Raw genomic sequence first — 23,506 nt, 5'->3', positions numbered from 1 at the left:
GAGGCTAAATGAATCATGGTTGTCAAAACATTCCTGGACAATTTTTGCAGTTTGGCAGGGCACATTATTCTACTGAAAAAAGCCAGTGCTATTAGGGAATAAAAAAGAAATAAACAACATTCAGGTAGGTGGTGTGAGTCAAAGTAATGTTCACATGAATGCCAGAACATTGTCCTGAACATCACACTGCAGCCTGATGTCATTTCTTGCCAAGGTCATCTACATGATGTAAAAGAAAACATGATTTATCTGACTAGGCTTCATTTCGGATGCTTACTGTAAGCATGTGACAGTGGACATTGGTAGCACAGGTATTCCGATCGGTCTATCACTACTTTGCACTACACAGAGAGATGTGCTGCACTTTATTCGTGAGATCACACCTGGAATACTGTGTCCACCTAAAAACGGACATTTATAAAATAGAACGGGTCCAAAGAAGGGGCTACAAAAATGGAAGAGGGTGTCAGGCATAAACCATATCAGGAAAGAGTCTATAGCCAAAAAAGTTGAACCGAGGCACTCAATCCAATAAAATATCATACCTTTATTGATACATACATAATAATAAAAGTCCACGTAAAAATGTGTGTATGGCAACGCGTTTCGACGTAACCGTCTTTATCACAGCATATTCTGTGATAAAGACGGTTACGTCGAAACGCGTTGCCATACACACATTTTTACGTGGACTTTTATTCTTGTGTATGTATCAATAAAGGTATGATATTTTATGGGATTGAGTGCCTTGGTTCAACTTTTTTGGCTATAGACTGAGTACAGCCTAGCAAGCTCCTAGGCATCGGGTGCACCTCCCTACATACCAGATGGACACTACCAGGACAGGTATGCACTGAGTTATATATACGGCATGTATTTTGGTTGTAGCGATGTATCTCTTGTTTTTTCTACATATCAGGAAAGACTTAAAGGACAAGTGCCATGAAAAACTTTTTCCCAGTAATTGAAGCACATTACAAAGTTATATAACTCTGTAATATGCTTCAATCACCTATATGCCTCCCTTCCCTGTCTTTTACCCCCTCCACCCCCCAGCAGGAAGTGTCCTGACTCATACAGACCTGATTACTGTCGTCACTGTCACCAAGCTCTTCTCTCAGCTCCTTCTCCTGTTACACTAGCCTCCCCCCTCCCCTGCCTTGTCAGGTGACAGGCTTGCTCAGCTCCCATTGGCTGAACAACTGCAAGCCATCACTTGTCACATCTCACTTGCTTATCTTCCCTCAGACTGACTCCGGCACATAGGCAGCTCCCCCCTCCCCTCATACCCTCTCTCCTGCTGCCGTGGACTCAGTGAAGGAGTCATGTCATTAGAGAAGATAAGCTGAGCAAGCAGAGTCACCTGACAAGGAGGGGGAGGGGGAGGCTGGTGTAACAGGACCTAGAGCAGCCCTCTTGCTGATGACTCACAAGAAGGAGCTGCCTGGTGACGGTGACAACAGTAATCAGGTCTGTGTGAGTCAGGACACTTCCTGGTGGGGGGTGGAGGGGGGAAAAGACAAGGAAGGGAGGCAGATAGGTGATTGAAGCATATTACAGAGTTATATAACTTTGTAATGTGCTTCAATTACTGGGAAAAAGTTTTTCATGGCACTTGTCCTTTAAGGACCTAAATCTGTATAGTCTGGAGGAAAGAAGGGAAAGGGGGGACATGATTAAAACCTTCAAAGCAACACTGTTACCCCCTTTTTGCATTATGACTTCTCTGCACAGGTGTAAAGGGAAAATTTTGCAGTTTTCATACCTTATTTTATATCATACCTCATGGTGCCTGTTCCAGTAAAAAGTAATTTTTTATTATATGAGGACTGTGCTGCCTCGGCGGGGCTTCACAGGCGAAGCGCCACTTAGCCCCGCTCACATCACCACCATAGGTCTCCCCTGTGACATCGGCACATAGGCCCCGCCCCATCTAGGTAGAACAATCTGTAGATGATAAAAGATCACTTTTTACTGGAACAAGCACCATGATGTAAGATCTAAAATAAGGTATGAAAACGGCTACATTTCCCCTTTACACCTATGCAGAGAAGTCATAATGCAAAAAGGGGGTGCAGTGTTCTGGAGGGAAGTGACTTTAGTAAAAAACTGAACTCATGAACAAGAGGACAGTTGCAACGTGAGAAAATATTACTTTACTAAAAGAGTAGTAGATGCTTGGAACAAACTTCCAGCAGATGTGGTTGGTAATTCTACAATAGCAGAATTTAAACATGCGAGGGAATGAAAAAATAAATATATGTTTAAATTCTGTTATTGTAGAATTACCAACCACATATATATATATATATATATATATATATATATATATATATATATATAAATTATATATATATATTAAGGTGGGAAATACAAAAAGGGCAGACTAGATGGACCCAGTGGTCTTTTGTCTGCGAACAATCTTCTGTTTATATGTTTTTCAGCAGTTTTTAAGTAACTCTTCTGCGGGACTAGACCCAATGGACAAGCTTTCATTTCACACATGCATCATAAGCCTTGGATGTCATCTGCAGCAGATTACAGTACAATGCATATAGGTGACATGCTACAGATCTCATCCATGTGCTGTGAACTTTGCTGTGGACGTGTGTTGCAGATATTATGATGCACAGGAAGGCTGTTGTTGTGAATATACACAGTTAACCTCAGCCCTATCAATGTAGCAGAAGTCTAGGGCAGTATTGGACACAAATCCATGGTGAAGCTACAAAAATATCTATGGCAAATTCTGCATGTAATACAAACATTCTGAATGATTTTGGGGTAAAATCAAATCTGTGCATGATTTTTGGTGGAAGAAACAACATGCCTAACTGGTCCATATTGGAGCCACTGTCTTTAGGCATTTTCATTTTCAAAATTGATCAACACACTATAGTCAAACTGCATAAGCCCATTTGCAACTTGACAGCGACCTGTTTAAAACGAATGTACCTTAGGTAAGGTACAGCACTTTAATATTTTTACATGAAAAGACTGGCACCGCCAGTGCCGATGCCACTGTACTTTTTTTGAACTGGGGCCCAGTTCCCACGCATGGTGCCGGCGTACTCCTGGGCATTAGCTTTAAAGAGTACCTGCCATTAAAAACAACTTTGGTTAGAGACATATGAAAAGGTTTTTGTTTTTTTGTTTTTTTTTCAAACTCTGGGTGTTTAGACCCTGACGGATCAGTAGATTGAGCAGGGTGACAACAGTGCTGCTGTGCGCTCTTCTTTCCACTCTGTGTCTCCCCATAGACTTACAATGGAAGTCCATCCAGGTTATGTGACACTAAGCCGGAAGTGATTGCCCTGCATACAGATTTACCCCAGCTTGTTCTTCCACCCCATCAATACTTTTGATAGGTCTTGCTGACTATTTAACCCCTTAAAGACTGGAAATTTTTTTGTTCATTCCTCCTCAGGTTCTAAAAGCCATAACACGTTGATTTTTCTATAAACAGTGCCATATGAGGACTTCTTTTTGCTGGACCAATTGTGCTTTACATTGACACTTCCTGTCATGTTAATTTATGTAAGGCAGTCAAGAAAGGGGTCAAAGTGGGTCTCTCCTCTAAGGCCAGTGACACAAAAGCAGCAATATTTCACAATGGACTGTTGGATGCATGGTTAATGTCTTTTCTTGTCTTTTGTAGGGTCAATAATACTGTACACTGCCTAAAAATGTTGCAATAAAGCAGAAGATAAGCACCTTATTAACTTTTTTATTTATTTATTTTTTATCAAATCGGATATCGTAAAATTCCATATAATCAGCATCTTCGTGTAAAGGTCTAATTCTCTAGTGCAAAGAAAAAATACAGTTGTTGTCTACATAATATTTGTATCCAAGCAGACAAGCAATAAAGTGAGGTTATGTATTCTGAGATTTGTTGATTCTGAGGATCATACATTGATTATACTCTGTCGCAAGGAAATTGATTCATAAATGTTTAAGAACACTGTTTCTTACCATTACCATTACAATTTCAATCACAGGCTAATTTTTGCGTTTACTTTACTTCCAAGCTTTTCCGACCAGATTAATAAACTTAATGAGCATAACTGTAAAACACAGAACAGCATCACAGTTTGAAGGCAAGTAGCACATCTTTATCTTGGGGTGGCAATGATGTTATTCAAGGCAGCTGGATTGTATTGGAGATTAATTTTGGTTAAAAAGTATTGACTAAATATTGTAATTTTTGTTTTATCGTTGTTGGATTTATCAGCTGTTTATGTGCCGTTACTACTGAGCACCACAATGTGGGGTTAGGAATAGACATCGATATGGATAAGATGGAGCACCTGTTGCCAGCTCAATTTCTCTGATGTATTACACTGTTTAAGAGGTACTCCAGAGATTTTCAATTTTTTTTTTATTAAATCACTGCTTATAATGTACTGTATATTCTTACAGTACTACTGGAAGAGTAGTAGATGATTGAAACAAACTTCCAGCAGATGTGGTTGGTAAGTCTACAATAACAGAATTTAAAACTGCCTGGGATAAACATATATCCTCACTGTGCTAGAGCCACTAACAGAGCAATTGTGTTGGGCAGTCTCTTCCAGGAATTGTAAGAATATGCAGTATATGGTGGTGTGGGGCTTTATTTCAGGAACTGCTGTATAGGTCCTACAGGTCCCCGGTGCCATCACCGGGTGATTCGCAGGGGGGATGGGGGGGGGGGGGCGAGAGATGCTGCTGCCGTCGCCAGCAGGCAGCGCCGGGTCAGTCTGGGGGGGGGGGGGGAGGGGGTGTTAGCTACTGGCGGGAAGCACACATTTGGGGGAAATGGGGCTACACAGTGTGGGGGGGGGCTGCTTTCGGAGAGGGAGACGGTGATCAGCAGCAGCTGTCACTGTGTCACTGTCCTCCCTTGCTTCAGTGAGCCGGATTAGAATCGCTAACCCGGCCCATTGAAGAGAGTGAGGACACGTGATGCCGTCTCGGAGGGTCGGGGCCAGGAGCAGGGAGCGTGTCGGGTTGGACTGAGAGCTGATGATTCTAAGCGCTCGGTGGGGGTGAATGTATCTAGATAACAGCAAAACTGTGCAGAATCCGTAATAACTTTATATTGGAAAGATGGAAAGATATCGGTGGGCAACGTATTAATGCAAAAATAATTTTGGGGGGAATACCCCTTTAAGTGAGGCCAACTTACCAGCAAGAGCTCCCTTGTTGAAGAAAAAAAATAAAAAATAAAAAAGGGGGGAGAAAGGACAAATTTGCCCAAAGAGAAACGGTGCAACAATGTATGGACTGAAGAAAAAAAAAAAACTTTTTTTTTTTTTTTTTTTTTGATCTGGTGGCTGCTAACAGTATGTCAGATGACCCAAGCACTGAATTCAAGCCACATTACATTATGAAGACAGCACAGCACATAGTGGTATAAAAATCGTAATGTTTCTCATACCATAGATCTGGGCCTAAACTTATTATGGCTGAAATATTAGACTACTTGAGATCATGTTACCCTGTGCCGAAGAAAAAATGTAATTGAAATGGTTGTTTCAACAGCGTGCATGCAGACGGCCTCCTGGAAGCACCAATGACGTCCCTGACAACCGGCTAGTGGTTGGCTTTTTTAGTTCTTGCCGTGGCTGGAGCTTCACCGCCCTGTAAAAAAACGATGCATTTGTGTGCATCCTTTCTCATCCGTTTTTCCATTGAATTCTATTATTTAAAAAAAAAAAAGATTGCAAAAAAAAAAAAAATTATTGCAAAAACGCAGTGTGAACCTAGCTTAACCCCTTAAGGACCGTGCCAATTTTGTTTTCTTGCGTTTTCTTTTTTTCCTCCTTGTGCTTAAAAGGCCATAGCACTTGCAATTTTTTCACCTAGAAACCCACATGAGCCCTTATTTTTTGCGCCACTAATTCTACTTCGCGATGACAGGCTGAATTTTGAAAAAATTCAATGTGTGGTGAAATTGAAAAAAAAAAAAGCATTTTGTTTATTTGGGGTATTTGTTTTTACCCCATTCGCCCTGGGGTAAAAATGACTTGTTATATATGTTCCTCAAGTCATTACGATTTAAATGATATGTAACATGTATAACTTCTTGTATATGATGGCTTGTAAAAAATTCAAACCACTGTTAACAAAAATATGTTCCTTAAAATCGCTCCATTCCCATGCTTATAACGCTTTTATGCTTTGGTCTATGGGGCTGTCTGATGTGTCATTTTTTGCGCCATGATGTGTTCTTTCTATCGGTACCTTGATTGCTCATATGCGACTTTTTGATCGCTTTTTATTACATTTTTTTTGGATTTGATGCGACTAAAAATGCACAATTTTGCGGATGTTTTTGCGCTTGCGCCGTTTACCGTGCAAGATCAGGAATGTGATTAATTAATAGTTGGGGCGATTACGTACGCGGCGATAACAAACATGTTTATTTAGTTATTTTTACTTATAACATGGCGAAAGGGGAGTAATTCAAACTTTTATTAGGAGAGGGGGCTTTTTATTAATAACAACAATTTATTTATTTATTTATTTCACACTTATACTAGAAGCCCCCATGGGGGACTTCTAGTATAAGCACACTGGTCTCTCATTGATCTATGCTGTATATAGTAATACAGTATAAATCGATGAGATAGGCACTCGATTGCTTCCAGCTGCTGCAGCCGGAAGCAACCGAGTGGCAAGCCGGGATCAGCGCCATTACGGCCCAGACCCCGGCCGGCAGCTGACATGGAGATCGCTCCTCCTGGACAACGTCCCGGGGGGGGGGGGGGCGATCTCCGCCACTAGACACCAGGGGACGGCTGCATCAGGTAATCGGAGGTAGTTGTCATCTTTGACAGCTGCATCTAATTATCTTATTAGTGGGCACGGCGATCGGTCCATGCCCACTAATAGCCGCGGTCCCGGTCTACATGGGGCACCCGGGACTGCGGCGGTTCAGAGCGGGGTCGACGCGCGGCCCCGATCTGAACACCCTTACCGACCACAGGGCGTAAATATACGCTCGAGGTCGTTAAGGGGTTAAAGGGGTACTCCGGGCTGGGGGGTATTTTTGAGGATAGCCGGGGAGGGGGTGGAAATTGAAGCCGGAGGTCACTTACCTCCCCCGTTCCTGCGCCGGTGCTCGGATCGTGCCACCCGTTACTCCTGTCCTGCTTCCTGGTCAGAGCTGCCATATGAGACGTGATGTCTCAAGGCAGATCTGCCAATCAGCGGCCGCAGCGGAGTCCCGCCTCGGCCGCTGATTGCATCACATCATACTGGGAACACATGGAAAAAGACATCACAGCGGCACTAAAACTTAGCACCATGGTGAGAACCATATTAGAGGCAGTTAGACTAAGCCATATCAATGACTCATAACTTTAAGAGTCTTTCTCCTTTTGAACATTTATTGTGGGTTATCACCATCTGTTGTATTTGAATATGGCTTGTGACCTACAGTACAAAAGTTTTGGGACTTCTGCATTATAAAAATGCCAGCTGATTCCACCTGTTCCCTCGTCCAGGATTGGGCATGATGATTTTCAGTATGCTTGATCATTTGTTTTCCTGAGAAATAAGCAGCGCCAAGATTCTCTTGGCATTATCCCTTCCCTCTTTCCTTATGGCTAAGCCAAGCTGTTCAGTCAACAGGTATCTTATGTCTATAGCCAGCATATGACCTACTTAAAGCACCCAGAAAGGTGAAGACAACATTATAGCTAGAATAAAGTTCACTTTCTAAGCCTATTCAAACATGTGCTTTAAAACCAAGTAGAAAACTGTTAGAAAAACTATATATGTATAGCCAACTATATTAATTCTGAACTCTAAATAGTTATGGTAATGTATTTTATAACCATTTAATTTAATGCAGTAGCATTACATGTTTGAGATGTTGTAATCATCAATCCTCACATCAACACATAGGAAAATAACCTGTGATTAGCAAATGAATTATGGTGAGCGTACTAGGACTTTTTACATATGTTGAAACCATACCTTATTTTCATTGAAGTTAGCAATGACCACACCAACAAAAAGAGTAAGGCCTATCATGCAGCCAAGGAACACAAACACATGAATGTATATTCCATGTATCTGCAAAGAGAGGTACATTGGTAAGTTATTATACAAAACATGAACAATGAACAGCACTATACAGTGTTTATGAACTTACTGGCCCAACTCGATGAATAATAACATCCCGGACTTCTACCCAGCCTTTTAAAGACAGCACTTCAAACAAGGCCAGCATAGCATTTCCGACATTGTCAAAATTAAAGTTTCGAGGATTTGCCCTGTGGATTTTAAGAATCAAATAATATGGTAATTATGATATGTTAATAGAAATCAACATATGGTAAATAATCAGGAGTATGAGATGGTATAGATGGCTAAAAGTAGCCATAACGCTTCCTAATGGGAGCCTACTTCTACCAATTAACGGTGAACTACCAAGATCATGCTGCCAACACAGCATGTTTTATTTTAAGGTGCTGCTGTTTTAAGTGTTAGATGCCAGACTTGGTGCCAATTGGTCAGCTTTCCTCAGAAAGTATTCCTAGATAACAGATTATGTATATAAGGAGAAACCTGTCAATTACAGTAAAGGCCAGTGTAAATGAGCCAGCGATCAGCCGATGAGCAAGCAAGTGCTTGCTCGTCGGCTGATCTGATGTTTTGTGAGGCAAAAAAAATCATTGTTATCAGTCGTACATCTTCCTATCTAAACAGAAGATGTGTGGCTTAAAACAATGCATGTTAATGGCTGCATGAACAATACAGTACATTGGCAGATAATAGAAAATAAAGACAAAGTGATCCTGAGATTTTGAATGCAAGTGCTCTTGTGCGTAATTTATTTGCAAACAGGGTAATCACAGACACAGTATCAGACGTTTCGGTGGTGACACCTTTATCTAGGAGTCTATGAACATGAAAAGGTAAGGGTAAGTATGGTAACATGGTATATTGGCCATATAGATACAGACACAGAACAATATAATATGGATATACTTGTCATATGGGATAGGGGACGAGCCCCGTAATATATTATATACAAAGCAAACGACATGAGTACTGCATAATAGTGCAGGTAATAAGCATAAATACAACAGAAGTAAATCATGTGGAATCAAGGCTTGAGGATGAGAGGGTAGGTTCATGGCTAGAGATGGAAAACATGCATATGTTAGTAATATATACATATCACTACAATATTACATACATAGAGGTCAGTGCATAATACTGTGATTGAGCAGTAGGACAATGCAGAGACCACGTTGGTCTACTTGATCAAATGCCGTCTGGTTTAGGCGACGTGGGAGAGACCACACAACACGTCAGGGATCGCATTTTCAAACACAAATTTACCATCAGGTGTTCCAAGACTCTTTTACCCATACCAGCTCATTTCATTTCAGCCAAACACATTTCTCAGTTACGCTATCAGGTCCTCGAACAAATTCCCTTGGCTCGCCGAGGGGGGCAATCGGATCCAGAGACTCAAAGAACATGAAGCTTACTGGATCCACACCCTGGGTACACTGGAACCTCACGGACTAAATAGGGAATATGAACTGATGTACACCTGATCCTTTAAGTGGCCACGGGTCATCACCATCCGATTTACTATGTCTCCGTTGGTTGATGTTTACTTATGACCATGTTTATGCTTTATTAACACATTCCTTGAACTCTCTCACAGGTCTGATTCTCTCAGACATCAGAATCTGACAGGTAGTATGGACATTGCATAGTCAGACTGTTTTATGTCCTGCCTTCCTTTGCCTGTTTATCTTCCCTCTTCTCCTTTTCCCCCCTTTCTCTTTTCTATCTTTCCATTACCTTTTTCCACTACTTCCTATCTGTCCAGCATCGTTCTGTGACATCTCCTCCATACCCGTTGTTTCATCCCCCCAACAGCTACGTCTCTTTCCCCTCCCCCCTCCCTTTCCAAGTCCTGTGTGTCTCATCAATACCGCGGCATACTGTTGCCGTCAGTTCATCCTTATGCACTATCCATTCCCTCTGGCCATACCCTCTATCTCGGCCCGCTCTCCACCTATCTCCTTTTTCCACTTGTGCTATCCCCGCCCTCTCAGAGCGTCATCCCATCTCAACCTTTCTCCACTTGTGCTATCCCCGTTCTCTCAGAGCGTCATCCCATCTCAACCTTTCTCCACTTCTGCTATCTCCGCTCTCTCAGAGTGTCATCCCATCTCAACCTGTCCATGAGCTATTACCACTCCAACTCCGCCCCTATCCGTGCCCCTAACCCACGCTACATCATTTTGCCCCCAGCTCGATCCACGCCCATCACACAGTGATTTCCATTCATCCCCCTAGCCAACGTCATCATGCTCCCATCCCTATCTTCAACATACTTTCTAGCGATCGTCATCGCATCTCCGCCCCCTCCCTCCCCCTAGCTAGCGTCATTCTAATCCCACCTCCATCCGTTCTCTTTGCATCAGCGCATGCGCAGCTCACATATATACCACCACGGCGCCTTAGCAATTGCGTCACTAGCCTCGCTGGACCACGCCATCTCGGACCGCTGCCTGGGGAACTACCACCACCACACTGACCTATGCTCTCGCATCCTGCTCTCCCCAATACCTTAACCCCTTCTCTCTCTTCCTCCCAGCCTCTCATTCCGGACTCCCACGGTTCCTGTGAGCCCCTGACACCCACCCAGACCTTTTAATCCAGGGTAACTACAAGCTACTACCATTACCTATCATGTCCCATCCCTAACAACTTTATTATACCGCATCTAACCACACTTCACCCCATTGCAGCAGGCGCCGCCTTGCCACTCCACCTACATCTACAGCAAGCACTGCTAACCACCATACAGGTAACCGGTCCCCTCCATTACTCTCTATATGTCTCACTCTGTTCTGAGTCTATCACCTTCTCCCTCCACTATTTCTGTAATCTCCTGCCTAGACTACCTTAGACCTCTGCATTGTCCTACTGCTCAATCACAGTATTATGCGCTGACCTCTATGTATGTAATATTGTAGTGATATGTTTATATTACTAACATATGCATGTTCTCCATCTCTAGCCATGAACCTACCCTCTCATCCTCATGTCATTTGCTTATATTACGGGGCTCGTCCCCTATCCCATGTGACAAGTATATCTATGTTATATTGTTCTGTGTCTGTATCTATATGGCCAATATACCATGTTACCATACTTACCCTTACCTTTTCATGTTTATAGACTCCTAGATAAAGGTGTCACCACCAAAACGTCGGATACTGTGTCTGTGATTACCCTGTTTGCAAATAAATTACGCACAAGAGCACTTGCATTCAATATCTCAGGATCACTTTGTCTTCATTTTCTATTATCTGCCAGTGGATTACTACTGATACTAGTTGTACCTATTTTCCACTTGGACATTCTCCTCTGATTGAGGCTCCTTCCTCCAAGTACTGAACAATACATTGATCATTAATCGAGCTTTGCAAAGGAACTGCAAGCTAGTGCCAATCTTGCTGATAGGCGCTCGTTTGCGGCTGTACACTGCCACAAATTGCTGTGTGCAAAAGGACCCTAGTCCAGGTTGGGGTAGACACTCAGAGAGACACCCAGTATGCATTTTTTTCAACAGGCAGATTATTTTGCTGTTTAAAAGACCCTGTAAAAATCATTGTTTGTCAGCCACACATCTCAACAAGTAAAATGGGGGGGGGGGGGGGGGGGGGGATATGCAACCAACATTGATGTAGGTTGGGAGTGTCATTGCCATTGTTCTGCCCTACACTTGGTCTGAAAGGCTTTGTTTACAAGTGCTGAGCAGTTATCATTACAGGCAACAGACTGCCATATATGTAGTTTATAAAGACGACCAGCATAGTATGTTTTACATAGGAATGGTTTGTCTTCTTTCGTTGAACATGCAATAATCATACTGAATAAGTTCAGTTTGTGGTTTAAACAACTCTTTTGCTGTATTTTCTAATATATTTCCTGGTTACTAACCAAACTCGTGGAACCCAAAATCCTGGTTTCTTTTCTCCTGGTTTTAATTTCAGATTAAGATTTTTTGACACGCTGACGTTGATCCTAAATATGCCATGACACTTGTCCTGAGAAGAAAACAAAGCTTAAGTCATATGCATTGTAAGTTGCAATGGAACACTTTTTACTATATTGTTTGCCACAAAGGCATATTACAGGCAAAAAAAAGTAAAGGCATGGCTACACAATATATCTAACTTCTCCTCTGTGCTGTCAGGTGTACTAGTATAATTTTTTATTAGTAGGCCAATCTAGCAATAATGATTCAATCATTTGAGTGAATAGATCTTGTTCATGTTATATTACAGCTTATACAGTGTTAGACAAAGGCAAACAAGCAAGCTGGTCTCCCACATGCTGAGAAAAGCTGCAGCTCCCAACATGAAAAAGCCTTTGAATAGTGCTAAAGAAGTATATAAATGTTGTAATTTATATGCTATAGGAGATCACATGCCTGGCTAAACGTTATAATAAACTCTGAATGCCCCTCTATTGAAATGGTTCTGTACATAGTTTTACACAAAATAATTTCCAATTTCCAGGTGTATTGAAACAGCTGCTATAGCTTTAGGAACACTAGAGACTGCATCTAAGGAGTGTTTCTGTTTTCACATACAGCCCTATAACAAATGTTTATGCAACATTGTTTACAAAACCCTTCATTCATGCCTTCACATATTCACTCACTCCATTCATGCCAGATGAAAAGTTCATTTCACCATTATAAAAGTTCCTCATTATATTTAAATGAAAATATCTGGTATGCTCTAAGTATCACAAAGCTAATGTATAACTCACGCGGGTTTCAATAGTTGGATCGTTACATTTTGCAAGCTTTCCGGCAAAAAGTTGGACACCAAAGCTGGCAAACACTAGCATCAATGTTAGTAGGAGAATGGATACCTGAAAGTACATAGATGAATTGGATAGTTTATAGTGGGCAGCTGAACCTAAACCGAATGCAATGAAAAATAGATATCACTGAATTGGCGGAATGGATTTTTTACCCAAACAATTCAGTTTAATTGATGCAAATATTTATTAATAATAATAATAATAATAATAGTTGCAGACTCCTATGCCCCATTCTAAAACCAGTAATTATCAAATTAACAATAAGTCCATAATATAAGCAATACTCACATAGTCAGTAAAAATTCATCAGTATTTAGGTCAATTTATAATCCGAAACCACACCACTCCTCTCAGATGTAATTTACATGGTAATCAAACAATACATAAATAATGACTGTGTGTGTGGGTTGAGTGTAGCGGCACAGTTGCAGGTTTCGCAATGAAGGCACTGTGTATGAGGGCCCAATTAAACAGAGTGATAATCAGCCAAAATTGCTCCGTTTAATAAAGACAACAATTAGTAATTCTCCGCTCACTGCAGCCACTTCGGGTCTTCTGACCATGTCTCTAAAGTGACAGCCTAATGAAGTCTGTTGCTATAGGACACCTGAGCCATGTAATAGGCTCAGTAAGCAGATCGGCACTAGCTTACCCACAACATTGAGCTGTGTAATAAGGCCCTAAGTAAGTGCCTTTTTAGATCCTTAGGGCCTGTTCACACTACAGAATTGTCACCGGGGGTTCCGCAAGGACTCGCCACCAAATCTTGCCTGCTATCTGTTTGAATGGGAGAGCTCGCACACCTCCGTGCCTCTCAATTCTGTCAATTGACATGTCAATTCTTTGATGCAAGAAGTGCGTGAGCCCTCCCAATCAAACAGATAGAAGGCAGGATTCGGCGACGAGTCTGTGTGTGGGGGTTCTGCATGGAATTTTGGCGCAGATTCTGTAGTGTGAACGGGCCCTTACTCTAGTCTTACAAAAAGTGTATTAAAGGACAACTCCCGCGGGACCCCAAAAAAAAAAAAAACACAGACACACACAGACACCATACTCACCATCTCTCCGGTGACGATCGCCACTCGATTCGCCCGCCGTCCGCCTCTCCGTCGCCGCCTTCCGCCATCCAGCGATGTCTCCAACTTCCGGGTCCAGGGGATGGAAAAGGCTGCCAGTGCGCTTGCGCACCGGCAGCCTTTTCATTGGCTGGAGCGCATCACATGGCTTCCAGCAAGCTCAGCCAATCAGGGCTGAGCAAGCTGGAAGCCATGTGATGCGCTCCAGCCAATGAAAAGGCTGCTGGTGCGCATGTGCACCAGCAGCCTTTTCATCCCCATTCACTTTGCATGAAGATGCCGAGGAGGAAGAAGACCCGGACCGCCCCTCGGCTCTGACGTCGTTGTCACCAGATGCCACCCCGGAGAAGAGGACCGTGACGATCGTAATAGGTAATGTATACATTCCTTAACTTCCGGGGTGGGGGGTCGGGGGTCCGAAAGTGGGGGAAGGGGGCCAGGCCGGGTATTTAACCACATTACAAAGTTATATAACTTTGTAATGTGTGTTAAATGAGCAAAAAAAAATTTTTGTGGGAGTTGTCCTTTAAGTTGGCCAACCCCTTTAACCCCTAACTGATGTTCCTCTGTTATTTAACAGTCTACAGAGCCATATGAGGGCTTGTTTTTTGCAGGAAATATTGTACTTCATAATGACACCCTTTATTTTACTGTAAAGTTAACTGTGAAACCATAAAAAAAAATATTTGTAGGGTGAAATTGAAAAACATAGCATTTTTCAAATTTGGGGAGGGTTTTGTTCATATGCTCAGCTCAATGTGTAAAGCAATGTCCTAGGAAAATTCTTTAAAAACCTTGTAATATAATGTACCTGCAAAGCAAAAACTTTTTATTCCTCCAAGCCATGAGGACTATGGTCTATTTGGTCTGCCAATATGTAAAATTTGCCTCTGCTTCTAGCGAGATAGTTACTAATGTTTTCTAAATTTCTTCTTGCACAAGCCTGGATATACACATTTTATAGGGGCAACATGCACTACTCAATGAGAGTGCAACATTCAAGGCTGTAAGTTTAGCCTTTCACAAGCTTGAAAATGGTTACAGCTTAAACTTTGCATTGGTTTGTATTGAAGGTTGTTTGCATGTGTTGTCTCTACATCATTCTTTTCTGGATTATCATATGGACCAGGGTCTGGTTTGGTGAAAGGTGCACGCAGTAATTGAATAGTTTTCAGTGCTGCTGTTAACTACTGTTAAGACACCATACTAGACAATACTCAAAACCTCTGTAGCTATGCTTAGACAAGCTTATTTACATGTATGTTTATGATTCAATTTTTAGAATGAACTAAAACCTCAATAAAAGATACATACCAGAAATATTTCCTTGAAGCCGCTAAAAAGTTCACGCACAACTTTTCTCATCTGAGGAACAAGCTTGAATATACGAAGAGGTCTCAAGCACCGCAACACCATTAAAAGCTGAGTTCCAGATTTAGCTGGAACATTGTATGGCATCCAGCAGAGAAAGATTAGGCTGACCTGTAAATCATATAGTGATATTTTGTTTCTATTACATTCAAAAGTATAAAGAAAAAGATGCACTTTAAGTACTGTGTTGTCATAAAAAGATTTTGTATGAACTATGACTAACACATCTCACTCTCTTTCTCTCATCTCTCTTCCCTGATTTACCTCTTGTTTAGCGCTCTTGTTTGACAGGGATATATACAGTATCTCATATTTTCCTATTGCTAAAAAAAAAAAAAATTTATACACACACACACACAAATTGATGGACGACGGTGGGGGGTGGGGGGAGAAGGAGGAGAAGCCCATGCTGGTATTGAAACGTCAAACATGATGATGATAGAACAACAGAACCACGTTTATTCAACATTATTTTGGAGTGCTGCCTTCTTTATTATTTGGAACGCCTAATATCAAATACAGCCCTTACGGGGCCTATAAAATTAGCTAAACCCCTGTCGATTGCTTGTAATCCCATGAGGGATAAATCTTTTTCACTCACAAGATAAATGAATATGTCCATCACACCTCCAAAATCCCTTATAACTGCTGTGGGTGTGAAAAATAAGCCATCTGCCATAATCTTCAGGTTTAGTTCAATGCTCATGAAAATCACAAACACATATTCTGCAATCTAAAAGAGAGATACAAAAAGATCAGCAGGTTGAATAACAGTGAACTCATTCAGAGGAAGGAGATGCCTGTAAAATTGTACCTGTAATGTTGGAGTGTGCATTACCCTTCTGAATGGGGACTCAAACATCATGGAAATACATGAACATATGGTGACTACAATCATAACCCAGTCCAGGTAAGTCACCAGTCCAAGTAAGTCACTGTCAGAGAAAACAAGTGGTTAAGTTTTATTACTACAACAAATAATAAATATGACTTCCCTATTCAGTTATAGGCACATTGTACATATGAAATTACCAGACAAGACTAATAAAATTATTCATTTGTTAAAGAAAAAATGCAAATCAAAACAGTTGTTCAGGGTGCTACTATCTACTTTAACCATGGAAACAATTTACTGTTTAGTTTATGGTTTCAGAAGCCAAATCAACATTAACGGCCTAGCTGCCAAACTAGGAACAAGTGATCGTCTGCATGATTTCCGGCAAATCTCTGTAAAATATCAGGTCTTGTTTTAGTATGCTTTACAGTATGTACTGAATTTTTCACAAATGTGAAATCATTTAAAGTCATAAAAGCCTTGCCAATAATTTACTGTTTAGAGAAAAGCTGTCGAGCAAATGTATTTGCTGGAGAACTAGAAGAGAGTAAACTTCTCTGGGTAAACCATTTAACTCTTAGGAGAACAGGGCTCCCTAAAAGCCCTATTTTTATCTTTGTACATATGAAGCACTATATACACTGCAACTAAAATTGGGCAAAGTACCCTCTGACAGGTGCATTAAAAAGTGCAGCGCTTCAAAATTACATGGAAATTGTTACATGGGAAACTTGATTTTAGTGCAGCTGTGTGTGTTCAGATTGAGGCTGCTGTACGTTCACACACTATAAAATATAGTAAATTAGAACCATAATTTTGAGGTTAAATTAGGCTGGGTTCACTTTACGTTTTTACAATCTGTTTGACAGATCCGTTTTTTTTGACGGACACAAAAATGAGGTCGACCATGTTTTGTGTCCATAAAAAAAAACGGATGTTTTTTTTTTTCCCCAATGGAAAAACGGATCATAATTGATGCACACAGTTGCATTCGTTTTTTAGCAATCAGTTTATCATCTGTTTTTTTTTTTTCCAAAAACAGATTGCAAAAACGCAGTGTGAACCCAGCCTTATTGTCGTATTTTCAAAATAATAATGTGTTCCATTGAAGTCAATGGGAAATTAGTCGACAGTGCACTCAGTATAGAATAGCATCCGTAACTAATTAGAACCGCCCAAATAATAAATATGGTCATTATTTATTACCTGTTATTGTATTGTATGGTGTTTTATTTTATCCAAAATTAGTCATATTTAGCGTTCATTTTACTGTGCGTGAACACAGCCTGAGTGTTATGTGTATACACAAGTTCAACAGTAAAGTCAGTGCAAGGAAATATAATATTCAGTATATGTATTCTTACATTCCTTAAAGATATCCCCAAGTTACTACAATAAAACTATATACATTATTAAATTCCCCCAAAAAGGAGGCCAAACTGCCAAGACACTATACAGATATGATGCTAAGTGTATAGTGGAAAAAGGAAATGGGAAATTATATACTATGCTAATTTATAAGCTATTGGTATGAGTAATGCTGCGTTTACACAGACAGATTTATCTGACAGATTTTGGAAGCCAAAGCCAGGAATGGATTTGAAAAGAGGATAGATCCCAGTCTTTCCTTTATGACCTGATCCCTGTTTATAGTCTGTTCCTGGTTTGGGCTTCAAAGATCTGTCAGATAAATCTGTCTGTGTAAACGCAGCATTACATACATAACAAGCTACGATATCAGTAATTGCTGAACAGCATTGACTACAAACTAATGATCATTAAAACTATTGTTCTCTGGTGCTCTATTTTCAGGGCTCTCTAAAACTTTAAAGACATGTGCAGTAACTTATGTCTAATCAAGACACTTAGTAAGACCCTCTTATACAACTAATCTACCATAAGCAGATGCCTCTTCATCTCTTTGTGTTGAACCCTTTCTGTGCACATTGTCTAAGTATTAATTAAAAATCAACTTGTGTAACATAAAGTGTTTGCAGATTTTGAATATTGTCTAACAAAGCAATAATATCAACATTTTTTCAAAAAAATTCATGATAACCAAATAAAAACTTTTGTTTATGAAGATAATAATATAAAAAGTCTAAATTAATATGTGTGCAGTAATTAGATGCTGTTGAGATTAAACTGTGAAGAATGGTGTACGACTTCCTATCTAGACGATGAAGACATCCTTGTCATGTGGATTTTCAGTTCTTATCTTAGTGATACACAGTATGGACCTGCCAGGGTTCTTCACGTTATGGTGTAAGCCATTAATTATAATTCCCAAGTGACATCAAATGCTGTTGCCTGATATGAATTTCTCTGACACAGAAAGAATCCAGACAATTTCAGTCCATTACATGGATTAAGCCCACATAAGGAGAAAAATGTGCTGCAAAGTACTTTGTCTTTATTGCAACAAAATCTGTTCCGTTTATGAAATTCTGACAGATTACAGCTGTAGAAACTTGTATAAAAGACCATTATAGGATTTGTTATGAAGAGTCGATGAAAAGGAAGATCTGTGAAGATGGATTGAACAGACCAAACAGAAGATGAAGGAAAGGAAGCAAATAATAAACAATATCAAAATGAGATGAAACTTGGCAAATGGCTTCTGGACATAAGCTGCAAAATACTGAGTTTATGTGGAACCTCATTCATTGGTTATATAAGCAAGCAACACACAGTATGTATTCCTGTCTCATTCTGTTCTACCCATCTATGTAAAACAGGAGTCCGTGGAGCCTCGGTTGCGAGTCTCAAAACACGGGATAGCCAGATATCTCTAGCCTGTTGCCACGGGGTGCCTCCATGATAGGCAAGCCCTTGTCATGATCGCAATACTCGCACCTTGAGTTAGACATTGACAAAAAGGGGCCACCCTGGTGTTTCCCTATTTATGTTCCAATACTCGCAACCGAGTGGGACTTAAGGGGCTATTTATCAGGGTGGTGTGGTGCTCTCCCTATCATGGAGGCACCCCGTGGCAACAGGCTAGAGATATCTGGCTATCCCGTGTTTTGAGACTCGCAACCGAGGCTCCACGGACTCCTGTTTTGCATATTTAAAATTTTTGGGGGCATCAGTGGAGACTCTTGATTGAGTACTTCATTGGAATTTTTTTCACTTTTCTCCTTGAGTTCAGTGATAACTGTGTTTTGTTGGTCTACCCATCTATGTATTAAGATGTTTATGGATGTTGACAGACACTGAAATAAGGTGTGCATTTTAAAGGAAACATAGTTTAGGCATGTTGAGTTCTCCCACATCTGGTTCTCTTGATTCCCATCAATTAGAACAAATTAGTGCTAGAGATGTCTGGCTAATGCTTCCCCAACTAATGCTTTTAACAACTTGATCTTCAGACATTCTTAGGTCATCTTTGTCATCTTCTTGACTACTATAATAAGGATGCATCTCACTTTGCAACCGTGGTAGGATCCTCACAAAAAAAGCCTGCAAGTGGTTGGTCCTCTTCTGACACAAGCCATGGTACAAAACTCCCAAAAGTGTCATAGACTGCACTATAATACACTTACAATGTAGTCTTCAGTGCTTATGTGAATTCCGTAACACAGCTTATGTCAGAAGAGGACTGCCTACCTGCAGGATTCTTTTGGAGGATCCTGCCACGGTCGCAAAGTGAGAGGTATCCTTTAAATTTGGGGGATCTTTATAAAAATCCAATTGGCCGTGAATAAAAGTCGGTATGTAAAGGCAAAATACAGCAAGAGGCTATTCTCATCACCTTTGGGCCATACCCCCTTGGGTGCAGTGCACGATACTGTCAATAAGGCATTTCAGCATACACTTGTCATGGGGTATGGTCAGTTTTATGCATCCAAAAGCTTCAATGTAAAAGCACCCCTGCAGATTAAGGCTAACATGACTTTGGTAAAGGTGCTATACACATTGTAAAAAAGCTGTGCTGTATAGGAATAATTTTATCTACCGTACATCTGCCATAATCTGTAAGGTTATGTTTTTAATTATGATGAAATAAAGGTGTAGACATTTTTCACTAGTTCTTTGTGTCTGTGCAGGTTAAGGAACAAAATGGAAGGTGTTGTTATTGGCCTCTGGCATTAATCCTATTTTCAGTTCTGATAGTTAGGAATTTTCTTTAGATTAATACTTTGATGTGCAGTAAGCTTCTGCAGATACTCCTAATTTTCCATACTGAAGAAATTGTAAAAGATTTTTATAAAATGAAAAAATTGTAAAATTTGTTAAAGCAACTATGTAGCCACTGTGGAACCCCCCCAAACTACTTATACCTTGTTGTAGCTTAGGCGGAGTCCTTTCTGGTGGTATGTTTTATAAAGAAGGTTAGGCTTTCATGCGGCAGAAAATCCAACTTTAGTAGCGGGGCTGCCGTGTCTAAGAGGCGGGTCGAGAGCGTTGGTGCCCAAGTGTAGCGCTGTATTGGGGTGTTGCTGGTCGTCTCCCCTTGCCTCACGTGCTGCCCCCTGCCCGCCTTCACAGGGTCCCATGTGAATGCGCATGCAGCGGTTTTTTTTAGCTCCGGCGTCGCTGTAGTGACATGGCCGGGTCCGCGCCGCCTTCTTTGGTTTCTCCTCTGCCCGTCTTCCATGCCCTGTTTAGTGACGCTCTCAGCCTAGCCCAGCCCCGGCTCGCATGCCTGTCAGCGGCCACCCCGCCCCAACGCATACCATGTTGACGCACACTGCCTACGTCATCTTGTAGAGTTCTTGGGATTGGATCCCGCGCAGGCACACTGACGCGACCGGCTAGACTAGTTTGATAAAGCCGGTCGCGTCAGTGCGCTTGCCCGGGATCCGATCCCAAGAACTCTACAAGATGACGTAGGTAGTGTGCGCCAACATGGTATGCAATGGGGCGGGGTGGCCGCTGACAGGCATGCAAGCCGGGGCTGGGCCGAGAGCGTCACTAAACAGGGCATGGAAGACGGGCAGAGGAAACACCACAGAGGCGGCATACAAACAGAGGTCTTGTGAGGATCATAGCTTGCATGAGGGGTTGCACCAGGATATCAAGTCCGAGATGTACAGTATGGAGGCGACAGGATGTGTAATTCGTTAGGCAACGGGTAGCTAGTAAGGGGATTGGCAGAGGGGAGAGGTGAATTACTCAGAGGCAGCAGAGTTCAAGATTGGAGGTGGGCAAGGGTGTTCAATAGACGGCCAAAGAGGAGAATGTTGCAGTAGTCCAAGTGGGAGCATGTACCAGCAGTTTTGTTGAGTCGAGAGTTAACAAAAGAGCAGATTCAGAAAATGTGGGAAAGGTGGTAAGGGCCTAATATCTGAATGACAGATGAATGGTGAAACCAAGGCAGCGGACTTGTGGGACAAGGGACAGAGTGCAGCCATTGACTGCAATTGTCTGATTAGATAGAGGAATAGAATGAAATGGACAAATATTATGATTTCTGTTTGTCCATGTTTAGTTTTGAGGAAAAGAAGAAAGCTACAGGTGATCCTAGATAGCAGAGAGGTGACATCCAGGCCAGATAGTGTCATCCCTATAGAAGTATAAAAGAAACAGTTCACCAATCTCAGGGCGACCAGCCAAATGATAACACTAGGTGCAATGCTCCCTGGGAAACATGAATATGCAAAAGGAGAACCCCTGGAGCCTCATTTAAGAGGCTCAAAACATTAGGCATTGCTTCCACCTAGCCAGAATCCTGCTCCAGACTGATGAGGGGCAACGCCCTGAAACAGCTGTTTTTGGATGGATGTCTGGCCTTGGTTTTTCCCTTGACATTGCATTGACTTATTGGGCCACTTAATATGGTGTTTTTGTGGTTTCCCTACAGAAGCCAGTCCTGGCTAGTCCTGTGTTTTGAGACTCTTAAATGAGACTGAGACTGGCTCTTCTTTTGCATATTCATGTTTCCAAGGGAGCAATGCACCTAGGATTTAAGCGGCAGCTGGCAGTGTTATCTTTTGGCTGGTCTCCCTGAGATCTGTGATCTGTTTCTCCTATGGCTGTACTAGGCATCACTTTCACCTAACCAGAATCCTGCTCCACACTGATGGGGGGCAACACCCCAAAACAGCTGTCTGTGGATGGATACCTGGCCTTGGTTTTTTCTTGTCATTACATTGACTTATTGGGCCACGTAATATGGTGGTTTTGGTGGTTTCCCTACAGGAGCCAATCTGGCTAGTCCTGTGTTTTGAGACTTTTAAATGAGGCTCCACAGGCTCATCAGTATAGTATTGCATATCAGTATAGAAGTGGTACTTAAAACCATAGGATTCTGATCTGCCCAGGCCAAACATATAGATGAAGCGTAGAGCACCTAGGATGAGTCTTGGGGCATACCAACAGCAAAGGGGTCAAGTAAGGAGGGCGTCTGCATATGGGAGAAAGTAGGTAGCTGAAAAGTGAGTTGGATAAAAAGTGGAAGAACAGGTAGATTTGTTGTTCAATGAGCTTTGAGTCAAATATGTAAGATAGGCAAATAGGTGGAAAAGGAGGATGGGTCGAAGGAAGGCTTTTTCAGAATAGGTGTGACAGTTGTGTGTTTTTATGAAGAAGGAACAATGTCAGTGGTTGGTGATAAAAAAATGAATTAGTGCTGGGAAAATGCTGTGGCTGGGGATCAGGTGACATGGGATTGGGTGAAGTGCACAGATGAAATGTGGAGAGTAGTTTAGAGACTGTATGATAAAGGCAATCAATGAAAAATTAATCTTATTGCTTTATTTGTGTGGTAGAACAGTTAGATTTTCAGTAAATTGGGTTGTAGATGCACTGAATACAGAATATAAAAGTTTATGTACTTACTACAGTTGATGGTATTTTGTATTTTTTACGGCTCCAGTAATAGGATCTGTTTTTGAGCTGTATAACACATGAAATACAATTCAATAAGTAACAATATTCCTTTTCAAGACAACGTGTAAAGATAAAATATCTATAAGGCTATGTTCACAGAACTTTTTTTTTTTTTTTGTCAGTTTATAATTTTTTAAATGATGTCCGTTATTTTGAGGATTGGCTGCCTGTCAGTGCAATGACGGCTGTTGGTACATTATTCTAGATTGGGTTTACTAATTGCCCTTTGGATACTTCTTTAATTGAAAAGTCCATTGAATTTAATAGTAAAAACAGAGAAAGGATGGTGAAAAAGAAAAACTGTGTGTGAACAACTAAAAATAACCTCCGCTGTTTGCAAAAGATGTCTGAAAATAATTGACATGATCATTATTTTGAAGTCCGCACCAATATCGTCCGTAATTTATACACTGTGTGCATTGGTAGTACATCATTCCATTGCCTTTAATGCATTACATTGCAGTCAGTTAAATAACGGCAATAGCGGACGTCTTTTCTCTTTTTTTTTGGTGTTGTGTGAACATAG

The 23,506-nt window shown here is 41.3% G+C and overlaps 1 protein-coding gene across 1 annotated transcript in view; it reads right to left on the bottom strand.

Annotated features, from left to right (window-relative positions):
- The window catches only part of NALCN (sodium leak channel, non-selective), a 420,693-nt gene that overhangs the window by 38,189 nt on the left and 358,998 nt on the right, over window positions 1-23,506 (bottom strand). The window contains exons 24-31 of the mRNA XM_069970713.1: window positions 22,930-22,986; window positions 16,126-16,246; window positions 15,913-16,044; window positions 15,255-15,422; window positions 12,808-12,912; window positions 11,971-12,077; window positions 8,147-8,267; window positions 7,969-8,067 (exon numbers count right to left, since the gene is read on the bottom strand). Coding sequence (XP_069826814.1) covers window positions 7,969-8,067; window positions 8,147-8,267; window positions 11,971-12,077; window positions 12,808-12,912; window positions 15,255-15,422; window positions 15,913-16,044; window positions 16,126-16,246; window positions 22,930-22,986 — 910 coding nt within the window. The remainder of the gene's footprint in view (window positions 1-7,968; window positions 8,068-8,146; window positions 8,268-11,970; window positions 12,078-12,807; window positions 12,913-15,254; window positions 15,423-15,912; window positions 16,045-16,125; window positions 16,247-22,929; window positions 22,987-23,506) is intronic.

This window comes from Dendropsophus ebraccatus, chromosome 5 (assembly GCF_027789765.1).
Source record: "Dendropsophus ebraccatus isolate aDenEbr1 chromosome 5, aDenEbr1.pat, whole genome shotgun sequence".
Lineage (NCBI taxonomy): Eukaryota > Metazoa > Chordata > Amphibia > Anura > Hylidae > Dendropsophus > Dendropsophus ebraccatus.
This window is presented reverse-complemented; position numbering and strand designations above follow the sequence as displayed.